The sequence below is a fragment of the Cynoglossus semilaevis genome, chromosome 3, assembly GCF_000523025.1.
Source record: "Cynoglossus semilaevis isolate Cse_v1.0 chromosome 3, Cse_v1.0, whole genome shotgun sequence".
NCBI lineage: Eukaryota > Metazoa > Chordata > Actinopteri > Pleuronectiformes > Cynoglossidae > Cynoglossus > Cynoglossus semilaevis.
Window position 1 is genome coordinate 16,090,585 of NC_024309.1, and position 21,519 is coordinate 16,112,103.

At 42.6% G+C, this 21,519-nt stretch overlaps 2 protein-coding genes across 4 annotated transcripts in view; one reads left to right on the forward strand and one right to left on the reverse strand.

Moving 5' to 3' along the window:
* The window catches only part of LOC103377494 (cadherin-20), a 51,414-nt gene that overhangs the window by 14,770 nt on the left and 15,125 nt on the right, over positions 1-21,519 (reverse strand). Inside the window, exon 2 of one of the 3 annotated variants that reach the window (XM_025054431.1) lies at positions 14,007-14,065. The gene's annotated coding sequence lies outside the window, so the exon portion shown is untranslated. Of the gene's footprint in view, positions 1-3,518; positions 9,807-14,006; positions 15,588-21,519 lie in introns of those variants that run through there. The other 2 variants (XM_008308329.3, XM_017031493.2) reach the window with 2 other exon arrangements.
* On the forward strand, positions 18,184-21,518 carry LOC107988359 (homeodomain-interacting protein kinase 1-like; the record flags this gene model as incomplete). The annotated part of the gene is made up of 2 exons (XM_025054706.1): positions 18,184-21,475; position 21,518. Coding segments are annotated over exons 1-2 (1,977 nt in total), but the record flags the coding sequence as incomplete, so codon positions are not given.

Consider the following 21,519-nt stretch of genomic DNA (forward strand, 5'->3'; position numbering starts at 1 on the left):
CCCCCCCCCCCCCCCCCCCCCCCCTCCCGCTGACAAACCATCCACGCCCCCCTCCCCCCCCGCCTTTTGTGGCTGTTAAACAATGATTAACTGAGTTTGGGGTTCTCTCCCAACAATGATCCCTCTCTTTCTCTTTTCTCTCCCTCTCTCCCTGTCTTACAAAACCTAATGGAGTCAACCGAGTATCCAACAGACTCTTTTTCTTTGCCGTTTTTTTTCTTCTGCATCAGCCTCAATTGCTGCGTCTCCCCCTGCTGACAGCCTCTTTGGCTTTGACCCCCACACTCACATAATAAAGAAACTGTTTTTCTTTCAGCCTTTTCAAACATAATGTTCATTATTTTACCCCCCTGCGCTTGTTAAAGCAGAAGCAGATGTCTTCAGACGTAAAGAAGATGGTTCATGTCTGGAGTTGGCGTACAGCAGAGTGACTCCGTCAGGAGCATGGACAGCTGACAGCTGAAACATGGATCATCTGACCACAGAACATGTCTCCGCCGTCTTTGTCTCCGTCTTAGAGACACAACAACGCATTCTTTGGATAATTTTTTTTTCAATTTACTTTTTAAATTCACCGTCTGAGTTGTGAGTTGTCGCTCTTGGTGTGTAAAGTTTGTGCTTTTCCATTGTTGGCGACTCATTAATCAGAGCAGGTGGAGTTAATCTGTTTTTACTCGCTCTGACTCAGTCCAGCGAGCGGTCAGTCGACCGTCTTACAGCAGTTTGTTTTCCTGTTGGAAGGAAACATCTATCTCTGTGTCACGCCTCAGTAGTTTGATGGAGTCTGTCGTCAGTTTTGCAGTTAAACGCAGCCACAGCAGGTGGATCGGGGTGAGAACCACTGAACAATATGGTTTTTCATTTTGTCGTAGCAGCTGCTGCTCCTGATGATCAACATCTCCTCCACTCTCTTTTTATTTCCTTCCTCTGCGCACTGGGACATTCTGGATAATTATTAGTTAGCTGGTTTTATGGCTCATCCTTAGCTGTTATGTTTTAACTTGCAGTTTTATTTGTCTACCGTCTTCTCTGTCTCAGTGTAGCTCATCGATAAAAGATGACAAAAGATTTGAGTTGTCAAAGAAAATATACAGCAGTAAAAATAGTCCATACTGGTCAGTAAAACACTACAACACTATGGTCACATGATCACTGGGGCTGCCTCAGTCTGACTGTTGACAGATTGACTGACTGATTAATTGACTGATTAATTGATTGATTTTCCGGCGTCATGCTGCGTGTGTGGTACACCAGTGTTTTTAACAGGTTTACCGGAGCAGAAGTAACGTGCTGATTTCACACTTTCCCTGTTTGAGCTTCCTCACACCTTCACCTCCCATACTGTGGAGAAATCTGGGTGGACCACGGAGAAGCTTCTCCGCCCTCCACACAACTGCCCAACGTCACGGCCAATTTGTTAACCACAATTGATTTTACACGCTGAAAGGTGAAGATAAAGGAGCTAACAGCATTTTGTCAATGCAGACGTCTCAGTGTGAGAAAATTACTCCCTAAAAGAGCTTGACAAAAACAAGATGCATTTAGACACATTTGTATGAAGCTTTTTCAAACATTTTAGGCAAAATAATATTGATTTACCATGAGGTTTTTGACAAACATTTACCATTTTCTATATCTTTTGGCCACATACATGTTCAGTGGTTTGCCCTTCTGCTACGCAGCCTCTAGTAACAGGAAACTTTTCTAAAAAAAATCACTGAATTGCATTAAGAAAAAATCATCTATTTTAGCTCCCACTGAAACAAGCTACCTGTCTGCTACTGCCTCTGGTGGTGAGTTAAAGTCACCAGTATAAATTTAAATGAGTTCAGATACCGATTTTAAAAACTGAAGCAGCTGGACTTTAGTTTCTACTCTACCAGTGGTTTTACAGCTTCAAGACAAAGCTGCTGTAAAATAACACCAGTTCAGCCTTGGGGTCTGCTACTGCCTCTGGTGGTGAGTTAAACCAGTGTAAAATAAAATATCACCAGTTCAGCCTTGGGGTTTTTTTTTATAAAAAAGACCTGTGATCGTGTTGTTTTCTAGACTAATATTCTTTGGCATCTCATAAAAAACACACACTTCAGAAACGTTGAGACCATTTCAAAACACCTGGTCACTTCCTTCTTCCTTCCACCTGAATGTTTAAACCAGAGTTTAATTCAGACTGCCGCTACAGGAATAAAGACTGAAGAATAAATACAGTGGTTGGCAGCAGCTGCTGGTGTGTTTTGTAGCGTGGTTGTGAATAAAAAGTGACCAGGCCTGGTTTTTAAAGCAGAGGGTCTCTGTGTTATCAGCGCCTGCAGCTACGAAGTCCAGCCTCCTCTTCAGCTCACAGACCCAGATACAGCCTTCAAAGAGCCACAAACCCCAAGATCACACACTTGTTTATTTGTGTATGCCTATGAAGCTGATGCTCAGAGTTTGTTTGTGAGTGTGAGTGTGTGTGAGTGACGGCCCTCAGGACAGAGACACTGCCGTGGTGTTGCTTTTGAACCTGACTTTGCTGCAATCCCTAATTGTAGGGAATTTCACCCTCAGCTTTCAGCCTTAAGTGCACGTGCACAGGTTGTTGACATCACTGTAGAGCCCCACTGTCCATGGCATGTCTAACCCCTCTGAGGTGATTTTAATCATTACTTTCTTTCGTGCACCAGCTGAGTCTCAGAAGACTATTCTAGAACTTCTGCTCTCCAACTGTAGTGAATGTTCTATTAAAGAACGGCCTCAATAAAAGTCAAAATACACCTTTAATTTTTCTGCGTTTAAAAGGCTGACTCTCCAAAACCAGAGGTTAGTTTTACAGTTTATGTCATTAAACACACTGTGTTGCCTCCACTCTTTTAATCATTAACACAAATGGTCAGCAGTAGACCAGCAACTGCCACACAGTAAAATACAGCCGTGAACAGTTGCTTAAGTTACTTTTTAAACCAGTATTTTATTACTGCTGTGGAGGTTTTTTTTTCCCTAAAATGTAGCCTTTGTTCTTCTACTCCTTGGAGCACAGTCACTTCATTCAGAGCCCTTAAAGAGAAGCCTCGGCATCAATGGAAAAATTAAATCACTCAAACTGGCATTGGTCCCATTCACCCTGCATGGTAGTGATGTCAGCATCAGCTCCAGGAAAGAACAAAGTAGAAACAGTGGACGTGCGCTGCTCTGCAACTGAGACGCTGGTGTGGTTTTGGTCTTCTGGAATTATTAATAAAACCATGGACAATCAATCAATCGATTAACTAACAACAATACGTTTGTCTTCTCTTCTGGAAAGTTCCAGCGGTAAAACCTGCTAACAGCTCTACGACCTTCTTGGTACTCATTCACACAATTCCCTCTTATTTTTGAAGACAGAAACCAGGACAAATGAAGAGGAAATCTCACAGTATCGTCTTCTGCTGGACTCTGTTTGTCCATCTTTGGTTCCTCACTGAGCTTCAACCACAGAAGACAAACTCCTTTAGAGTTGACAGATTTACATAAAATTAAGTCGGAATTGTTTTCCACCTTACCTTAATTCTTTTCTCTTTCTTCCCTTCTCTTCCTCTGTCCTTCTTCTGGAGTATTTTCTTTTCACTCACTAAATTCCCACTTGTAAAAGAAGTGAATACTGTTTCTTGCTGCAGAGCATCACTTTCCCTAAAGTCACCTTCAGCCCTCGCTCCGTCTTCTCTCTATAAAATGAAAACACCTTCTCTGCTGTTTAAACACATTAAGACAGTGTGTATATTAGAAGTTTCTCAGCTGCTCTCAGCGCTGCCTCTGCTCAACCTTGTTGCACACTCTCAGCCCTGACGGGGATTATTTGGGGACCCTGTCAGGGTAAAGGAGCAATTGTCCGTGTCTTTACAATGAATGGGGCGGCCCTCTCAGCAGCGCCAGTGTAATCCAGCAATCTACAAGCTCCAGCATGGGAATGAGCAACCAAGGGTGAGAGAAAGAAAAGGAGGAGGAGGGGGAGGAGAAAAGAGGGTGAGGGCTGACAGGAGGAGAGCTGGGGGTTGAACTCTGGAACAGAGGGTTTGGAGGAATGAGGATACAGTCGTTCTATAAACAACATAGATATGTCTCTGGAAAAAAAAAATGGATTTGTGCTTCACTTTGGAAAAAAAAAACATTTTTAACCACGTGACGTTTCTCACAGTGTCTAGAGGAGGAGAGATGAAAAGGCAAAAGAAAAAAAGGCTATGATTTTCTATAAGTTCATGTATAGTGTGAATGTAGCCTGAGTTAATGAGCCAGGCAGGACGAAGAATTCCTCCACCACAAAAGCGTGGAGAGAGAGAGAGAGAGAGAGAGAGGGCATGTGAGTGGTTTGATCACTGAACTGATGAAGTAGAAAAAGCAAAAGATGAGGAAACATCCACCTCTGCTTTTTCACCAGCGGAAGTCTCCTTAATGGATTTAAACATTGTGCCGAAAGTACTCTGTTGGACCTGCAGGGGGATTTATGAGCGCAGAAGAGACAGCTTTAAACTGCGTTATATTCCATTGCTGTGCCATGTCACTTTTCCAAATTGGCAAAAGGATCCTGAAACATTAGCTGCACCGCCACGAGTCAGACTAAAGGTGCAGTAAAAATTAGTCATGGTCACGCAGATCTGATTCCTGTTTAGCGCTGAGCGCTTGGAAGTGACAGAATGTTTCATTTTGGCAGCTGTGGACTTAACGCAGCACAGAAAAAGAAGGTCTTTTTGGAGCAGAGCCGTCTTCAGTGGGAAAAGGGTGGAAAATGAATTCATATTGGAGACGTACTCGGGCATGTTTGAGCAGAAATGAGAACGTGTTACACAGGAACAAGGAGAGTTTCCAGGCTGCTGATCAGGGTTTTTATTCTGCCACCTGAGTGGTTTCCAGATCTAGTCCAAATACAGCCGTGAGAGTGCAGGTACCAGGTGGCACAGTTTGTAGTATGTTGTGTTGAACAAGATGAAACACTACAAATGATATGACAACCAAAACAATAAAAAACACTTGTGAAATATTTGTGTTGAGTGTTTTATTCTGCCTCGTCATTTACCTTTAGCGGCTCTTAGATGTCACATTTATTTTCTCAACATATAATATAAGTGTGTTCATGACGCCATCCTTTTTTGTTTTGCTGTCAAACCAAAGCATTTCTCTGGTGCTAACATGAATCCAATCTGCTTGTGCTACTGACTGTAGTACTGCCCTGTGTGTGAACGTTTCTGAGGTAATGATCTGGTCACTGAGGAAGTGTAACAGCGTCGTCATCAGATATTAGCTATTTCCTAATACATTGACGGTAAAGGTACAATGACGGTAAAGTCATGGCCTTTACAACCTGCAGCACTAAACCTTTGGAGGAGGCGTACTCAATCTGATGCGTGAAAGTACCGTGTCCCTGTAACACTGTTACAAACCGACATTACCACCAAAACACAAGTCCAACAAGTGCAGGACATGGACTGTATCCAATCTATTTCTACGCCAGATCTGGGCCTTTGTAATAGAACTCAAGAGGACTTGTTTTTTTTTTAATGTCTGGGACCATAACGGACCTTTCAAAACAGACATTAGCTCCCGTTCATAAGCCCCATGGCTTCAATTTGTTCTGCCAATTATTCTCCTTGCTGTGTCACATTGATGGAAGGCGGTGTTCAATGGGCCTGAATACCACTCTCTCTTCGGCCCGCCCCATCAAAGAAAACCAGACTCTGTCTGCCTTTTTTTCTCTGGGTGTCCAGTCAAGCATTCGTTGACAGATTGGCAAAGGCGCTAACCAGTCAGGTCTTCAAAGAGACAAAGACGGAGGGGGAGGGCCACAGAGAGCAACGGTGAAGAAGAATGACCTGCCAAATGAGAAAGAAGACATATTGAAAGGGACAGAGGACCAGAAAGACAGAGAGAAAAAACATATTGAACCAATAGAGAAGTACAGCCCTCTGACCATCTGGCTCCGTGGGTGACAACAGCCTTCATCTGTATTTTTAGAGCTGTACAACACACCAAATTACCCTGTCAGGAAGATTAAGGAGAGTCAAAAGGCTGTCGAGTGGAAGGAGGAGAGCAAATTTGTCCCTTTGGGCTGAGAATGGCAAAGAAAATCCGACACTCACTGTATTTGTAAGGTCTGCCAACATGTTTGGATAAAGTCACGTCTGTCACAGACTGACACACCATGACACCTCAGCAAAAGTTTTATAAAGACTTAGCTGCCAGCAGTTTGATTGTTTCATCAAAAGGACGTGATGTGAAGGATTTATCATTAAATCCACTCTAACTTCTGCAGGATGCCACGTAGTTTTTAACAGACCCGGTCCATTTAAAGTGGTTTTGATTCATTCAAAACCACTTTAAATGGATAAAAAGCGTGGAAAGGTAGACCCCTGCTGCCTGAAGTTACTCCAACCCAACCTGCAGTTTGCTTTGAATTAAATAATCCAAACAAAGTCTATCAACCTCATTCACTGTTTTACTTTGCCGCCGACGCCACCAACAGGGGAGAGGATGAAAGAAAGAAGATGAGAGAGCATTAGTGAGCGGCAGCAAAGCTTCCATGACATCTAAGATAAGAAGAGCAGCTCTCGTCACTTCCAACAGAAATTGAAAATGGCACAAAGCAGAACAAGGCTGAGTACAAAGAGCTCTTCTGTGTCTTTGGGGGAGAGTAGTCAAGCCTTTTCATGTCAGATTTTGGCTACAGGTCGAAAAACAAAGGGGGAAATTAGTGGAGGAAGTCCTCAACACTTTGTTGAAGTGATGCACTCGCCTGAGGAAGAGGAGGAGGAGGAGGAGGATTTGTACTTGAAACTTCAGGGGTGATGTATTGGCCTTGACAAGTGTTTTTTTTTTTTTTTTTGGAGAACACAAAAAATGAGATGTTTGACCTCAAACGTGAGACTAGATTTGACGGAATTGGGTGAACAGTGGATCATAATCAAACAGCCTGTAAATGATTGTTCCATGTCTGTATGAAATGGCTTAATCTGCCAAAGTTGACGTCTCTCCCTCTCCCTCTGACTTGCCAGTTAAAGCTAGTTTAGAAGTGATGCCTTGGCCTTCACAGTGATTGGTTGAAAGACATGGTAGGATGAATGTCATTAACTGTGAGTTATCGCAGTGACAAAGAATATGAAAATGATCTCCCACATTAACTCCAACCGCGGTATCATCGCGTTTCCTGCTTTTGTTTGCTCTCACCTCAGAGAAGAGATGTCCTTGGAGATTTAATTTAACCAGTGACCTTTGAATTTGTTCTCCCCTCACTCCTGCCTGACAAAATCAGAAGCTTAACGACTGATGCCTTAACCTTTACAGGATGTTTGATCCTAATTGTAAGACACCTGCGTTGGCACTGAGGTCAAAATGAGAACCCTGACATTAACTGTCCCCTCGTCATCATCTGGTTTCCTGCTTCTGGTGCTTGAGTTCAAATGCCATTCTATTTTTACAAACAGTCTTTCCTTGTGAATGCTGTGAAACTGGTTAAGAACTTCTTTGTGACTTAAGGGAGGAAATGAAAATCCTGAAGGGAAAGATTTCGACGTCCAGGTTCAGGAAATATTCCATGACCTTTACTGGATTTGGTAGAAAGGCAGAAGTAAAAGGTTCAGCCTTTGTTGCACGACACCAGGGGTTCGAAGACACAACTGTCTCCCAGGCATTTTTAAGCTTCCTGTTCTGCTGTGCCCTTGCCTTCAATAAGTCTGTCTTTTGAGATCTGCCGTCCTGTCCTGGTGACCTTTTTACTAATATTCCACATCTTTGTGCCTCAGCCGCAATACACCGGCTGCCGAGAGGACACAAATGAACTGTTGATGCAGTAACCTTGACAGGATGTGTGTGTCTTGTAGTTAGTTGCCTTCCTGCTCCAGTTTCGTTAGGACTGTGTGGCTGAGGGCTGATGGGATTTACCAGTTCCTCCCCCTCTTTGCATCCCAGCTTTGTGGGACATTCATGTGGGACATGCCTGTGTGCCTCCACTGTGACATCAGGTTTGGGATAAAAGACTCCGGGGCCGTTTGATGAGTATTCCAGTGGGTAGAGGTAGGGACCTGACCTTGATGAAGTGTCAGGAGCTGAGGAGACGCGGGGCCTCAAAGCAGCAGGATGGCTGAACCTCAGGAACAGCGCTGATATTTACCCCTCCTTCTTCTGTCACCCCCTACAAACCCCGGCTCTGCAAACTGTGTCTGTGTGACCCCGCTGAGTCTGACATAAAAGACCAGAGTGAATTTAGGTAGAACTTAGGGAACGGATGGGCGGAGGAGCACGGCATTTGTTGTGGATAATATAAGAAGTGAAAAAAACACGTTTTGCATGAATTATGGATGTATTCTGCCTGTCGCCTTATACCTGGTGAATTATTTACACTCTGCCAAATGTAATAGGTGTGAAAAGAAGAAAGGAAAAGACGTGTCTTCAGATGAGAAACAACAGCCCTGTCCAGAGAATTTAAATCACAAACAGATTTCAGCTGCTTTTAAAAATCCTCACCTTCAGTCCATCAATTCTCCAGAATGTGATCTGCACTCCATCTCACTGTTACACAGTCGTCTGCAGCTATAAATCTGTTGTGAGTCTCACTCGCTCTTCTTTGGGACAGAGAAGCTGACAGCCCGCTGTTGCCTCATGTGGTTAAACAGTGTAACTGCCTTCAAGCCAGCTGTCAGTTTGCAGAAGAGCTAACTAAAAATCATCCAACAGACTTGAGCTAATCCTTCAAAGTTACAATGGTCTGTGAGAAAGTTCACAGCATCAGGTTTGAACCATACTGTTTCCTCACCCCCTCACTTTTGGAAGAGCAAGTTTGTGCGCTGCATAACACATCTGGTACAGTGTACAACTGTATGTGTGTGTGGTCATCACTGATGGATCACATTAAACCCCAGGTTGGTTATAACGCCTGCCTCCTCGGGTTAAACCCAGAGGTTTGTTTACTGTGATACCGTGACGAACCTTTGGTCAAAGGTCCATCCATCACAGACACAAGTCATATAAAGATAGTCGTCTTGTTAGAATGAGCAAATCCTCCAACCAACCACGGTGTGTGTGTGTGTGCTGCTCACTCTGCCTACAGAGAACTGTTTCCTGGATCCACTTCCTGCCATGGGAAGCCATTATTTACTGCAGTGTTGCCAGTTCTCAATACTCATGACACGGTCATAGCATAGTTCGTGTCACTGTCACTGAATCTGCTGCTGTTACTGTACTGTAATGTAGTAGTGGTTACTTCTGTCTACAGTTGCTGGACGATTTGTTGTTGTTTTTTTTAAGATCAATGTAGAAGCTGCTCCTGCTGCTGCTGACATCAAGGGTGGTGTCACAGCTGATGATCTGCAGTGCTGTCTGACCTCATTACCTTTTGCAGTAGAACCCGACTGCTGCGTCCCCCGAGAACGTCTCTGCTACTTCAGAAGTGATTAAGCCGGGCTTTAGATCGCTGCAGGATCTGCTCCTGCTCCTGTGAGGTGCTGAGACCGTGAGGTCTGATCTATGTGTCCAGTCTAGATGGGTTAATAAGCTGAGCCATGGGCCATCAGCATCCGTGAGAGGATCTGTTTCTCCACTCGATGCTCTGACAAGTGCCTGCTGCACTCATTAGTGAGCGGAACATCCCTGTGATGAAGTTTGGAGATGGAAAAGCAGAGGTGATGTGAGCAGAAAATAGTCCCAACAACTAGTCTTACTAGTATTAATATCTTTCCCCTGGGACAGAGTGAACAGGAAGTGGATCAGATAAATCAGTCGTGTTAGTGTTGACAGATTTAATTAGATTTTCTTCTTCTGGTACATTTTGGTGCCAACGAGCTCCGACTGTGAGACATTATTGTCAGAGAAAGTTTTAATTACAATACATTTTGTGGAAAAATCTTTGGCCAAAAACTGGAGAAATGTTAACATTTTGTCTTTTTTTTTTACCCAAAGCTCATTATCCATAGAAACTTGACTCCTGTAAATAGTTTCAGAAAGTTTTCTGTTACTTCGTTAACATTTTGTCTAGATCTTGTTACCGTTCACTCTTGTTACTCAGCCTTTTCACTGATGAAAGTCTGCGACACAAAGAGTCTCTGTCAGAGAGTGGCACACACTGCCTCCCATTCAGGGCTGAGCAACAGTTACTGTCTAAACCAAAGATTTTAGTTTGTTTATTCTGTGGGACGGCTGTAGCTCAGGAGGAAGTGCAGTTTCTTTTGAACACCTGAAGGCTTCTCACACCGATGGGTTGATGGTGCTAAACCCTTTGAGTGTCTATCAGGACTAGATAAGTGCCATACAAGTACATACCATCTGTCATGTCTTTAATGACAACACAGAAGAATTTGAAGTGGAGGATTTTTTCGCCAGGATTCTATTTTTCTGTGTTTCTGCCGCAGTCAGAATATTTAAATTTAACAAGTTATTACAGAGTTTAGCTAATTGAGATTTTTTTCATTTTAGAATTTTGCAAACACTGCTTTTCATAGCTAACACTTGAAAACACATTTTGAAATGCAATTTTATTCAGGTTAATATAATAATGGAGAACAAACACAGCAGCTTCACACAGTATTTCCCCACAATAACAACTGCAGGGGATTTGAATTTAAACTAAAGGTGATTGGATATTTTCTAATTTGCAGGCTTTGGTCGAAATGTGTCTCAAGCACCAAGAGCAATAAGCAATTACAGCGTGTTTATCCCCACAACTCAGAATGAACTAATCTGCACTCAGCAGCCACGGCCAAAAATAATGAAATTAATTACTAGCATTAAGGCTGTGTGACCACCAGAGAAAGGTAGAAAATGTAATTATCCACATTCAGACGGAGAACTCTCTTTCTCTGTCTGTCTGTCTTTGTTTGACTACGCTCTCCGTCTTATTGTCTGTCTTTCTGCCCATTACCTGCCCTTTTCTCTTCTGCTCTTTTACTTCTTTATTCTCCTGATGAACAGCAGCAGCATCCTCCGCAGCCGAGAGCACAAAAGAAAACGCTGATTGGAAAACATCCATATCATTTATTTATTTGTTTATCTTTTCTAGATGGAAATGCACGATGTAAATTAAAGTTTAGTGACAGAAATAAAATAAAATAGCACTCTAGCTGAGAAATAGCTGCGAAACACTGATCAGTAAATGTGGACAGTGATGTTACGTTGTTGTATTTGTGTCAAGAATCTTAAAAAAAAGAATAAATAAAAACTTCTTAGACAATATTCTTTGAGAAACAGAACGTCAATAGTTTCTCAACCTGATATTAGGAGCTTTTCTCTGTTTTGTTTTTGCGTTTTCTCAGTTGGGCTGTAGACGGATCAGATGAGACAAGTGCTGCCGGGAAGGAAGCAGAATCATTTTTCTCTTGTAAACCAGTTCTCAGGGATTCGGTCTCTGTTTCCCACTCAGTCCGAACACCTCTCCTCTAGTTAGTCTCATCGTACCCACAAACCGCGCTCTTTCCTCCTCTGATCTCTTAACGTCTTCCTTCAGGCCGTGCGTGATCTTCACACACACACACACAGTCGGCCTGGTGTACGTTTCCACACCTTCCTGACAGGTAACTCGATCCAAACCTGCATTCATTCTTTGTCTCTGCCGCAAAACATTTTTCTGGGGATTGTTTTACAGTAACGACACGTAACAAAGCGCGGTGGTGTAATCCCACCCCCCTCGGTACGTAACAGCTGGCAGGTATCTCTTTGAAGGAGAGGTCAGGGTGTTTTAGTATGGATCAGTGAGTCACCCTTTAGTTTCACTCATGAACGAGAAAAACATTTACAAAGGCTCCGTTAATGAAATCATTACATGCTCAAGTCTTTGATGTTTTTATCATCTTTCAGTGACTGGAACTCTGACTGTTAAAAAATATTCTAACCGAAAAATAACATTGTTGAATCCATTACAAAGAGCACATTGTTTATAATAGCAGGGACTGTAGGTTGAGTGCAGCCTCATGAACCCCATCTTATCAGCGTCCACCCTGTCACTCACACATCACTGTGGACCTGTGGATTTAATGCACTTTTTATAGGTGTAGAGAAGGTCCTGCAGTTTATGGCTCAGGTCCTGCACAGCTAACAATATGAGTGTTGTGTTTAATGGCGTCGGGTGTATTGTGAGCAACCTCAAAGAATCAGCTCTACCCTTTGACTGGACTCCACATAAAAGCTGCAGAAATTACATGCTGCTTTGAGAAGAAAATGAATGCAGTTTTCCATTAACAGACATGTGTGACTGTGGCCCAACAGGAGCAGCTCTGTGCTGCTGATGCTGCTGCTGATGCTGATGCTGCTGCTGCTGATGCTGCTGCTGCTGCTTTTAGTTCTGTTTTTTGCCTTTTCTCTTAGAGGACGGGCAGGGAATAATAGTGAGTGTGAGATTGAATTAATTATGTTTTATCACCTTTTAGCTGATTGAAGTCTACTTTACTCCCTGTAGAGTGTTGTGTATGTGTCTACGCCTGAGCCAAATGGATGGAGGTCTGTCAGCTGGTGCAGACAGAGTCTGTGTTGTCAGAGACTCAGGCGCCAGGCTGTGTTATCATTTATTAAGTGCTCAAAAGCACAATGACATGATAGGATGTCAAGTCTTAAAAAACATCAGGCTTTGACCAAGAGCAGCGTCTTTGAGGTTGTTTTTGTTTGACTTTTTTTTTATCTGCATCAAGCTACAATAAATCTCACTGCAGATTTAAAATATAATGTAAATGAAGTGCAATGTCCTATAGATACAGAAAAATAAATAAATAAATAATAATATAATAATAATAATAATAAATAATACATTTTTCAATTTTGACATGTAATCCATGACATTCAGGCTGTAGAGCCGTGTATGTCCTTGTTGTTTCTATAGTTGTTATCAAGCTTGCTTACACATCTGCAGAAAGTCCTGGGTTCAAGCCCCAGGTAAACTGCATAGTTAATGGCTCCTACCGCGTGGCGGCCTGTGTGGGTTGCAAAGACTCAAGGCAGTGCTTTGTTGGGTTTGGACAAAGACTGGGGAAGAGGCTCAAGGAAAAACAATCGTTAAGAGACGGATAGAGAATAAAATACCAATGAAGTATGTAGAAATAAGTGATTGATTCTTCAACGCACTGGACCTAAATCCTCCACCTTGTCTTCTTGGACGCTCAGCCATTAACGTGTGAAGTTGTGGAAACTTGTGTTGATGTCATCGATTGGTTGACGGGTGGAGCCCGTGGACAAATTACACACCGCTGCTGATTGTAAACAATTAGCTTAACAGACAGACAATTGATCAGCAAGCGGCTCAGAAGAGAAACCCTGCAGGAGAACGAGGAAAGAGCAGGGGAGGAGAAAGCTGTCAGAGGAGGACGGAGAGGAGGTGATGACGTGGAGAATCACAACAGAAGAAGTCAGAGATGTGGTGTGTGCAAACCAGGCAGGACAGCCACCCCTCCCCACCCCACCCCGGCTGACGTTCCTGTCTCAGGATGACAGGTTCCAGGTCCCAAACAACAGAATTCCTGCCTGCGCTCCTTCTCTGCATGTCCATGTTTGACGTTTCTTTGCAGTGTTGTTTACAGTGTCACAGAGAACTGGTTTCTGTCCTTGCTTAGCCCCAACCTGTGTCCGTCTACAACTGCAAACATTCCGGTTTTGTCTGCGTAGGACTTACAAGCACATTCCCGAATCTCTGTCGTACATTAAACAACAAATGTGACCATTTTCCTGGGTATCGCAGAGGTGCGTTTGGTTTGTGTTTGGACCAAGAAGTGAAGATCACACACACACAGAACTGGCCCACGTCATGTCCCACTGTAACGAGGCTACAGTTTTTCCTGCCTGAACTTTTGCCGCCAGAAGATTTAAAAGGAACTGGGAAGACCACTGTGTCCTGAGATCTGCCCAAACAGAACGTCATGAGAACGACTGGTATACACTGGTTGACCGTCTCACCTGGTCCAGATGAACCAAAGAGACAATCAGTCTGTCTGCCAACCTCGTGTTGTCGTCATTTCCTTTAAACTCGTCCAAGTTATGATTCAGAACAAACAACAGGAGCAACAGGAAAATGAGAAAAAAAATGTACTTACCAGGCCTCCCAGTAGAACTTGACTGTGATTGGTCACTCTGAATCTCCAATGGAACAGTTCTGAAATTTAAAACACATTATTGCTCAGGCTACAGGAATTGTTTCATAAAAATAAGACTCTTTCGGCTTAAACATACAAAGTGAAGCCAGTTTTTTGCAGCACCAGCTTCAGAACTCTTGACTCATCTTTGCAAAAGATGTTGGTTGACATAAGAATCTGGAGCTTTAACCAAATATTGGTGATTGTTTGAAGGGATACTTGGATTTTTTCACCCTGGGCTTTGTTACAGCTGAACCAGATATGAGCTTCATTCCTTTGTGGTGGCACAAATCCAGGGAGCTCAGTAGACAAACCTGGTCTGGTCTGGTCTGTCTGTCGCCTTCTACGTCCTGAATGAGATGTTAGACATCACCTCACTTCTTCTTCTAGCCCTTTCTCTCCCCTGCTGTGGGGGAGGTCAGCCTTGGCAGGACTGCTCTCCAAGTTCAACACAAGTTTGACAGCCATCTGGTCTACAGTGTAGAAAATCCGGATATGGCAAACGTGCCACACACAGTCCAGCCTGGAGCTTAGTTCCAGCTAACACAGTAAACACCGCAGCAGTTTCCAACAATCCGTCAGGCCTCAGCAGTGGCTGACCAACAAAATGTCGGAGATTACATCAAATAAACACATTTCTGTTTACTTTTCTTTTTTGTCTTTTTTCCCCATGAATGTTCTGTCTTATATTTTTGTATTTTCCTTGTGTCATGTGTTTTGATATTGGTAATAAAATTGTGGTGTGTTTATTCTTCAGTCTCTAACTGCTCTGTAAAAGTCACGCCCCCTCAGGACGTTCTTCACGCTGATCATTTTCAGCTGCCGCTCTTCGTCCCCGTCACTGCTCCTAGTAAGGGACAAGGTTTTTCTTCTAGGTGTCATTATGACAATGACATTTACTGACAGAAGGGCAAGGAGTCACACAAGACGTTCCCACAGCAGTAAAAAAAAAAGCATCGCTGCTGCTGCTGCTGCCGCTGCTGCTGCTGGAATCATGATCCATACTGATGGAGAATAATATCACCTGAGCACTGACCTGTTTCTTCTGAAGATCTGAGAGTGAAACCTTAAGTGGATCACAGACCTGCTGCTCCTACACTCACTTTACCGCTACGTTAGACAAAAAATAATTTGAGCAAATATGTTTTATATATGTTTATATTTTTTACTGAAACTGTTTTTACAAAATAAAGCATTGGAATGGTTTTGATAACGTTAGCTTCTATTTTGTCTGGTCTTTCTCTTTTAAAAAAAATTGTCCTTTAAATTTTTCTAACCTTGAAATATTCTAAAAGCCAACCTTTAGTCATGTATATAGTTTTATATTACTGATCTGTTCTACTTCAAATGTACCTGGAATTCTATAAGGTTTTAAAGCTGTGTGGCTGACTTTTAGCTTTTGTTCTGAGCGTTTTCTGATATTTTTTATATTTTGTTTTGCCTTCAAACTGTTTCCTCTTTGAGCTCTGTTGATGAAGCCACTTGTGAAATGTTAATCAATTGTTGTAGCAGTTATAACTATTAACGGTAGTATTACCAAACTACCTTCCTTACTTCCTTCTTCTACTTCTTTGACTATACAAAAAATGAGGAAACCAAAGATACATTTTACTGCGTAGCTTCAGCAGCTCTGTACCAAACAACAGGAGGAGACACACCTTTGACCCAAATGTACTGGAGCGTAGTTCACCTTCTGCAGCAGCAGTTAAGACTTTGGTACAAAAACTTCATGAAAACTTATTTCTGAAGAACTTCTGTCTCTTAGAAAAAGCTTTTAAATTAACAGTCTGTGACTAAACACCTAAAAATGACGCTGGTGATTGCAGCTGTGGTGTCAGCACCCACCATTTTCTCCCTCATTTCTTCCTCCACCCTCCTCCTCCTTCTCCATTCACTCAGTTAATAGCTGCAATTTAAAGGCTATGTTCAGACTTCCAGCTCTGGTTGTTCACTTCTGTTTTATTACCGGGCCAGGTTCTATAGAAAGTCATTTAAAGAAAATGCAAACTTGCCTTTAATTTTTTTTAGGCTTACATGTTTGTGTTTGAAGAACAGAAACAAAACCTTCTAAATTAAACAACAATTCAAGGATCGTTCAGAATCAGCTAAAAGCTAAAAAACCCCAGCTTGAAGCACTATATCTGAGGCTGTTGAGGGAATAAATCAAAACATAACTAATAAAGTTAAAAAATATACAGAGCAACAGTGGCTTTGGTTGGTTTGGACATTTGGTTTTAGATACTGTTAAGAGACATTTGTGTTCAATCTCTCACCTGCCGTGAAACTTTAGCAGATGCTAATACAACTCTAAAATCTCTGTGTCTTTGAGGGGGGATCATCATAGTTTTTATTTGTTTGGGTTTTTTTTTTAGCAGACGATTCCTCCTGTAACTTGTCCGTTCCATGAACATGCATACGTTCTGCACGGCTGAATGCCTTCTCCAGGTTTAGCGTTTTGTTGTGCTTAGTGAAGTAAAGAGATGGAGGAGGCTGAGCAGATGTCAGGTCTGGTCTCCACCTCATCTCAACATCATTGATTTTCACACATTCTTAGCGAGACCAGTTCTGATGCTGGTCCATTTTCCCTCTTCAACATTTTGACAGAACAGGCAGGAAACTTGTCAGAACAGATAAAAAGCAGACAAAGAAAGCAGAAGAAAAGCTGTCCACCTGCCTGGTCCTCTAACACACGTCAATCCCTCTGCCTTCAGACACTTTCCACAGCTTTCCAACAAAACCAGGCAGCTTTAGGCTTTGACTCACCAACCTGTGAGGAGCTGCTGAAGACGGGGCAGAGGTTCAATAATTGGCTGCACCAGCTGAGCTGCAGCATCCTCCGAGCCTAGCAATGATGATGACCTCCCCTGTGCTACTCTCAGTGTTTGATTGATCTGTCTGTATGATAAGAAGCTCTGGTAAGGAGCTTGTACCCTTTAGTGAAACGTGAAAGCCTTCAGAGGAAGAGTGTTAGCAGAAAGCAGTGACGGAAGAAGAGTAACATTAGTAGAAGGAGACCTGGAAATAAATAAAAGTATGAACAGCAGTTCCACTTATCAGGAACATGGGCTCCAAACTCTGAAACCTAACCTGGATTTCCAGCCTGGATCAAACAGACAACTTTGTTTTCACTGTCTGTCATATAAAAACGATCTTTGTGTCAGACAACGACTGCAACTTCAGAGTATTTCTCATTTTTCAGGGTATTTTTTCTAAGCAAATCAACGTTGAAAACAGAAGGAAATCATTTCTCACTTAACTTAATTTACACAGCTATCAGTCACTGCGACAAATCCATCATCAAGATGAAGAGCTTATCGACACGTTGTGAGTCTCACACCTCCAACCACAGCCCTTCATTTCTTCTCACCGGTTTCTTCCTTCTTTAATTCTTTCCTTCCTTCCGTTTTGGCCTTTTGACATTTGTCATCATCCTTTCTGCTCAGATGAGGCTCTCTGCAGCAGTAAGGCTGTTGTGCTCGTGCTAAAATGTCACAGAGGCTCTCTGGCTGCCTGTTGTGTTTACGTCTCCCTCACCTTTTTTTCTGTTGAAGACCCTTCTGTCCATGTTGCCCAAAGGCTGGCGTTGAGCTATTCTTCTCCCTCCCCACTGCTGCACATCCCTTACAGTGCAGTTCTGACGATGATTTGTTGAAAATGACAATAAGGCTTTACATTTGTTAGTGTTGTGGCCTGGGTTTAGGAATACGTTAACATTTTCTTTCTGCCTGGATGTTGGTTATTCTTTGTCAAAAGAAAAAAAGCTCAGAGCAGAATGACCGTCAAAATATATGACAAGTGAAATTGGTAAAATCTACCGCTTTTTCCTTTTAAATATATAGACAAAGAAGCTCAACATTGTCCAAGCCAAAATCAAATGACTCAAAAATAACCATACCATAAGAATAAATCATAAAAAACATACTGTAAGTTCTCTAAAAATCTCTAAGATTTTCAAAAAGAAAAAAAAAAATAGCCAGAAATGAAGTGAAGTTTCATGCTGAAAGCCACAAATGTGGTCCATCTTCCAACCATCCACCTCAAGTGAATGACATAAACAAAAACTAGAACTATCGTATTTTATAAAAATATTTTATCTGTATTCTTTACTTTACTCTGTACAGTTTTATTTAACGTTTTTTTCAGGACACGTAGAGAAAGAGGAGGAGGAGAAGAACAGCAGCCGATTCTTTTACATTTTTCAAGGTCTTAAATGTGTACAGTGTAGATGAAGCAGAGGGGGGACTACACACATACACACATACACACATACACATACTCTGCTGCTGATACAGAGTGTACAGAACTGAGTTAGAATGTTATTACTGAGCAGCGTCCAGATTCTCCAAGGTTTTTTTTATCTCTGACTGAGCCTTGGCCTTGGAATCTATTAGTGGTTATCACACTAGGAAGACAGAGTCAATCACATGGAGCAGCACGGATGAAGAGAGGAGATGGGGAGGGGGCAGGTGAAATTCACTGGGACTGAAGGAGCAATGATGTTCTCCCCGTAAAGAAAAAAAAAACCCACTCTGAATACATGTTGTGTCGACTTAATCCAAAACAGTTTCTGTCCCTTGGTTTTATCTCTGGAGCAGCCGAAGTAGGTGTTGATATTCCAGAAGTTGTGTGTGTGCAAGAACGTGGCTTTGGAAGAACTAGCAAAACTGTAAAGTTTAAAAAGATTTCTTAAAAACATCCTCAAGTTGGCCAATATAAATTAAAATAAAACCATTTGTTGGACTTTTTATTCTGGTAACACTTTTTTCACTATATTTCCGCCTCAGTCGTCCAGGTCATCTTAAGTACGGTTGCTTTTGACCTATCACTGTTGGATATGTTCACTGTTTTGTACATAATTTAACTTTTCTTCAACCAGTAAAGACTCACTGAACTCAATAGTCTTTTTTATAAGAGGTGTCTGTATCTTGACATGGTTACAGCCATAAATCGTTACAAATGGGAGAAATATAAGACAGAACATATAAAATGTTCTGCACATAAACAAATATGTATGTTTAGAATATTAACATACATGAAAACAACCAATAGAATAAAACAAATTGCAAATGAGATTTTTTTTGGTCTTTATTAGTAGAAATAAATCAGAATAATATCTGTAAGTAACCCTGGTTAATTAGGTTAATTACAGAAATAAATAGGCCTCACTACAGTCAAACTGACAAGATCCTAACACATTGTTGATATTTTCCACAAAAACTTACATGTAGATGTTCAAATTCAAAGAACCTAATAGTACAGAATAATCCAGTAGCAACAGGCATGTAATGGACGTCAAGGACATCACAGGCACCAAAGACATTGTGGGGTAATACACAACCAGGCTGCAGGTCGACAGAAACTGTTGTTATTTGACAGTTGCTGTTGAACATCAAGAAAGCTTAACTGATTGTTATTTGGCAGTTGCTGTTGAACATTAAGCAAGCTGTGTTTTCGATGGATCCTCCAGTTGACTTAGGTAAACCTGCTCAACCTGACAAAGTCCTCCCAGGATCCTACCTCCATTCTGGATCCTCAACCTACCGTGTAGAGGCCTTCCTGGGACAAGGCACTTATGGCATAGTGTCAAAATGTCTGAGACTGGAGGACAAGCAGACAGTTGCCATCAAGTTGCTGAGGAAGTACGGCCCCTATCTAAAGCAGGCCAAAATGGAGCTGGCTGCTTTGAACAAGCTGAAGAATCTGGACGCAGACAAATGCAACCTTGTCCGGTGGCATCAGGTCTTCACCGACAGAGGGCATGTTTGCTTGGAGTTTGAGCATCTGGACAAGAGTCTTTATGACTTAATGGCGGAGAGGAGTGGCCGTTCAATGCCGTTAAAACAGATCAGACCACTAGTTTACCAGCTGGCAGTGGCACTGACTCATCTGAAGGCTCAAGGTATCATTCACGCAGATTTGAAGTTAGAAAATGTGATGTTGGTCAACCACATTCAGCAGCCCTTCAGAATCAAGTTGATTGACTTCGGCCTGGCCCGTCTAACAACAGAAATAAAAATAGGGTCCTATATTCAAAGCCGGCCATATCGATCTCCAGAGATCCTACTTGGCCTGCCATTCACAGAGGCCATTGATATCTGGTCTCTTGGCTGCTTGGCTGCTGTTCTCTACCTGGGCACCCAGCTCTATCCTGGGAAAACAGAGTACCTCATGATGACTTACATTGTGGAGACCCAGGGTCAGCCTGCAGACCACATTCTCTCCCGTGGACGCAAGACTAAACGTTTTTTCCAACGAGTCACAAGCTCCACCAGCTCCACCAGCTCCACCAGCTCCAACAGCTCCACCAGCTCCCAGTGGAAACTCAAGAATCCACAGAGGATCAGCGTTGAGACAGGTCATATGCCAAAGGATGAGAGGAGTATTAAGTTAACCTGTTTAGATGACCTCGTCACTAACCAGAAATACTCTTATCTAAGTGATGTTGAAAAAGAGGCTCAAAAGACTGATACCATCATTTTCATCAACCTTCTTAAAGGGATGCTCCACCTTGACCCTTCCGAACGCCTCACACCCAGTCAGGTGGTTGAGCATCAGTTTATAACGATGCAACATCTCCACAGCATGATCCCCCTCAGCTTTGAAGTGAGATCCAACTTTCACCTCATGGACCAGTTTAAAAAAAGAACTGTGGTCAGTGAAAAGGATGAAACACTGCAGCAGCCGTCCTCTACCAGGACTGTTCTTGTCAAAAAGAACTGTCATCCCAACACCAAAAGTAGCTGTGTTTGGACCAACGCTTTTTCCAAGGCCACAAGGACTGATGAGTCACTGCTTACGGTAAAAGCCACCTTTCCCCCCTTTAAAAGGAAGATGGCTGATGATGGCAACGATTCTGGACCTAAAAAAAGTCGTACTGACTATCGTGCCTTACCTGTTAAAAGGAAGCTGGCTTATGATAGCAACGATTCTGATCCTAAAAAGCGTCGTATTGACTATGGTGCCGTCACTGTTATAAGGAAGCTGGGTGATGATGAAGACAGTTCTGGACCTAAAAAGAGTCGTACTGACTATCGTGCCTTACCTGTTAAAAGGAAGCTGCCATATGATAGCAACGATTCTGATCCTAAAAAGCGTCGTATTGACTATGGTGCCGTCACTGTTATAAGGAAGCTGGGTGATGATGAAGACAGTTCTGGACCTAAAAAGAGTCGTACTGACTATCGTGCCCTACCTGTTAAAAGGAAGCTGGCTTATGATAGCAACGATTCTGATCCTAAAAAGCGTCGTATTGACTATGGTGCCGTCACTGTTAAAAGGAAGATGGGTGATGATGGTAACAGTTCTAGACCTGAAAAGATTCGTACTGACCATGGTGCCATCCACGTGGGCGTTGAAGTCCCCCAACAGGACGATGGAATCCCCGGGAGGAGCACTGTCCAGTACCCCTCCCAGTGTCTGCAAGAAGGCCGGGTATTCTACACTGCTATTCGGCCCGTAGGCCGAAACAACAGTG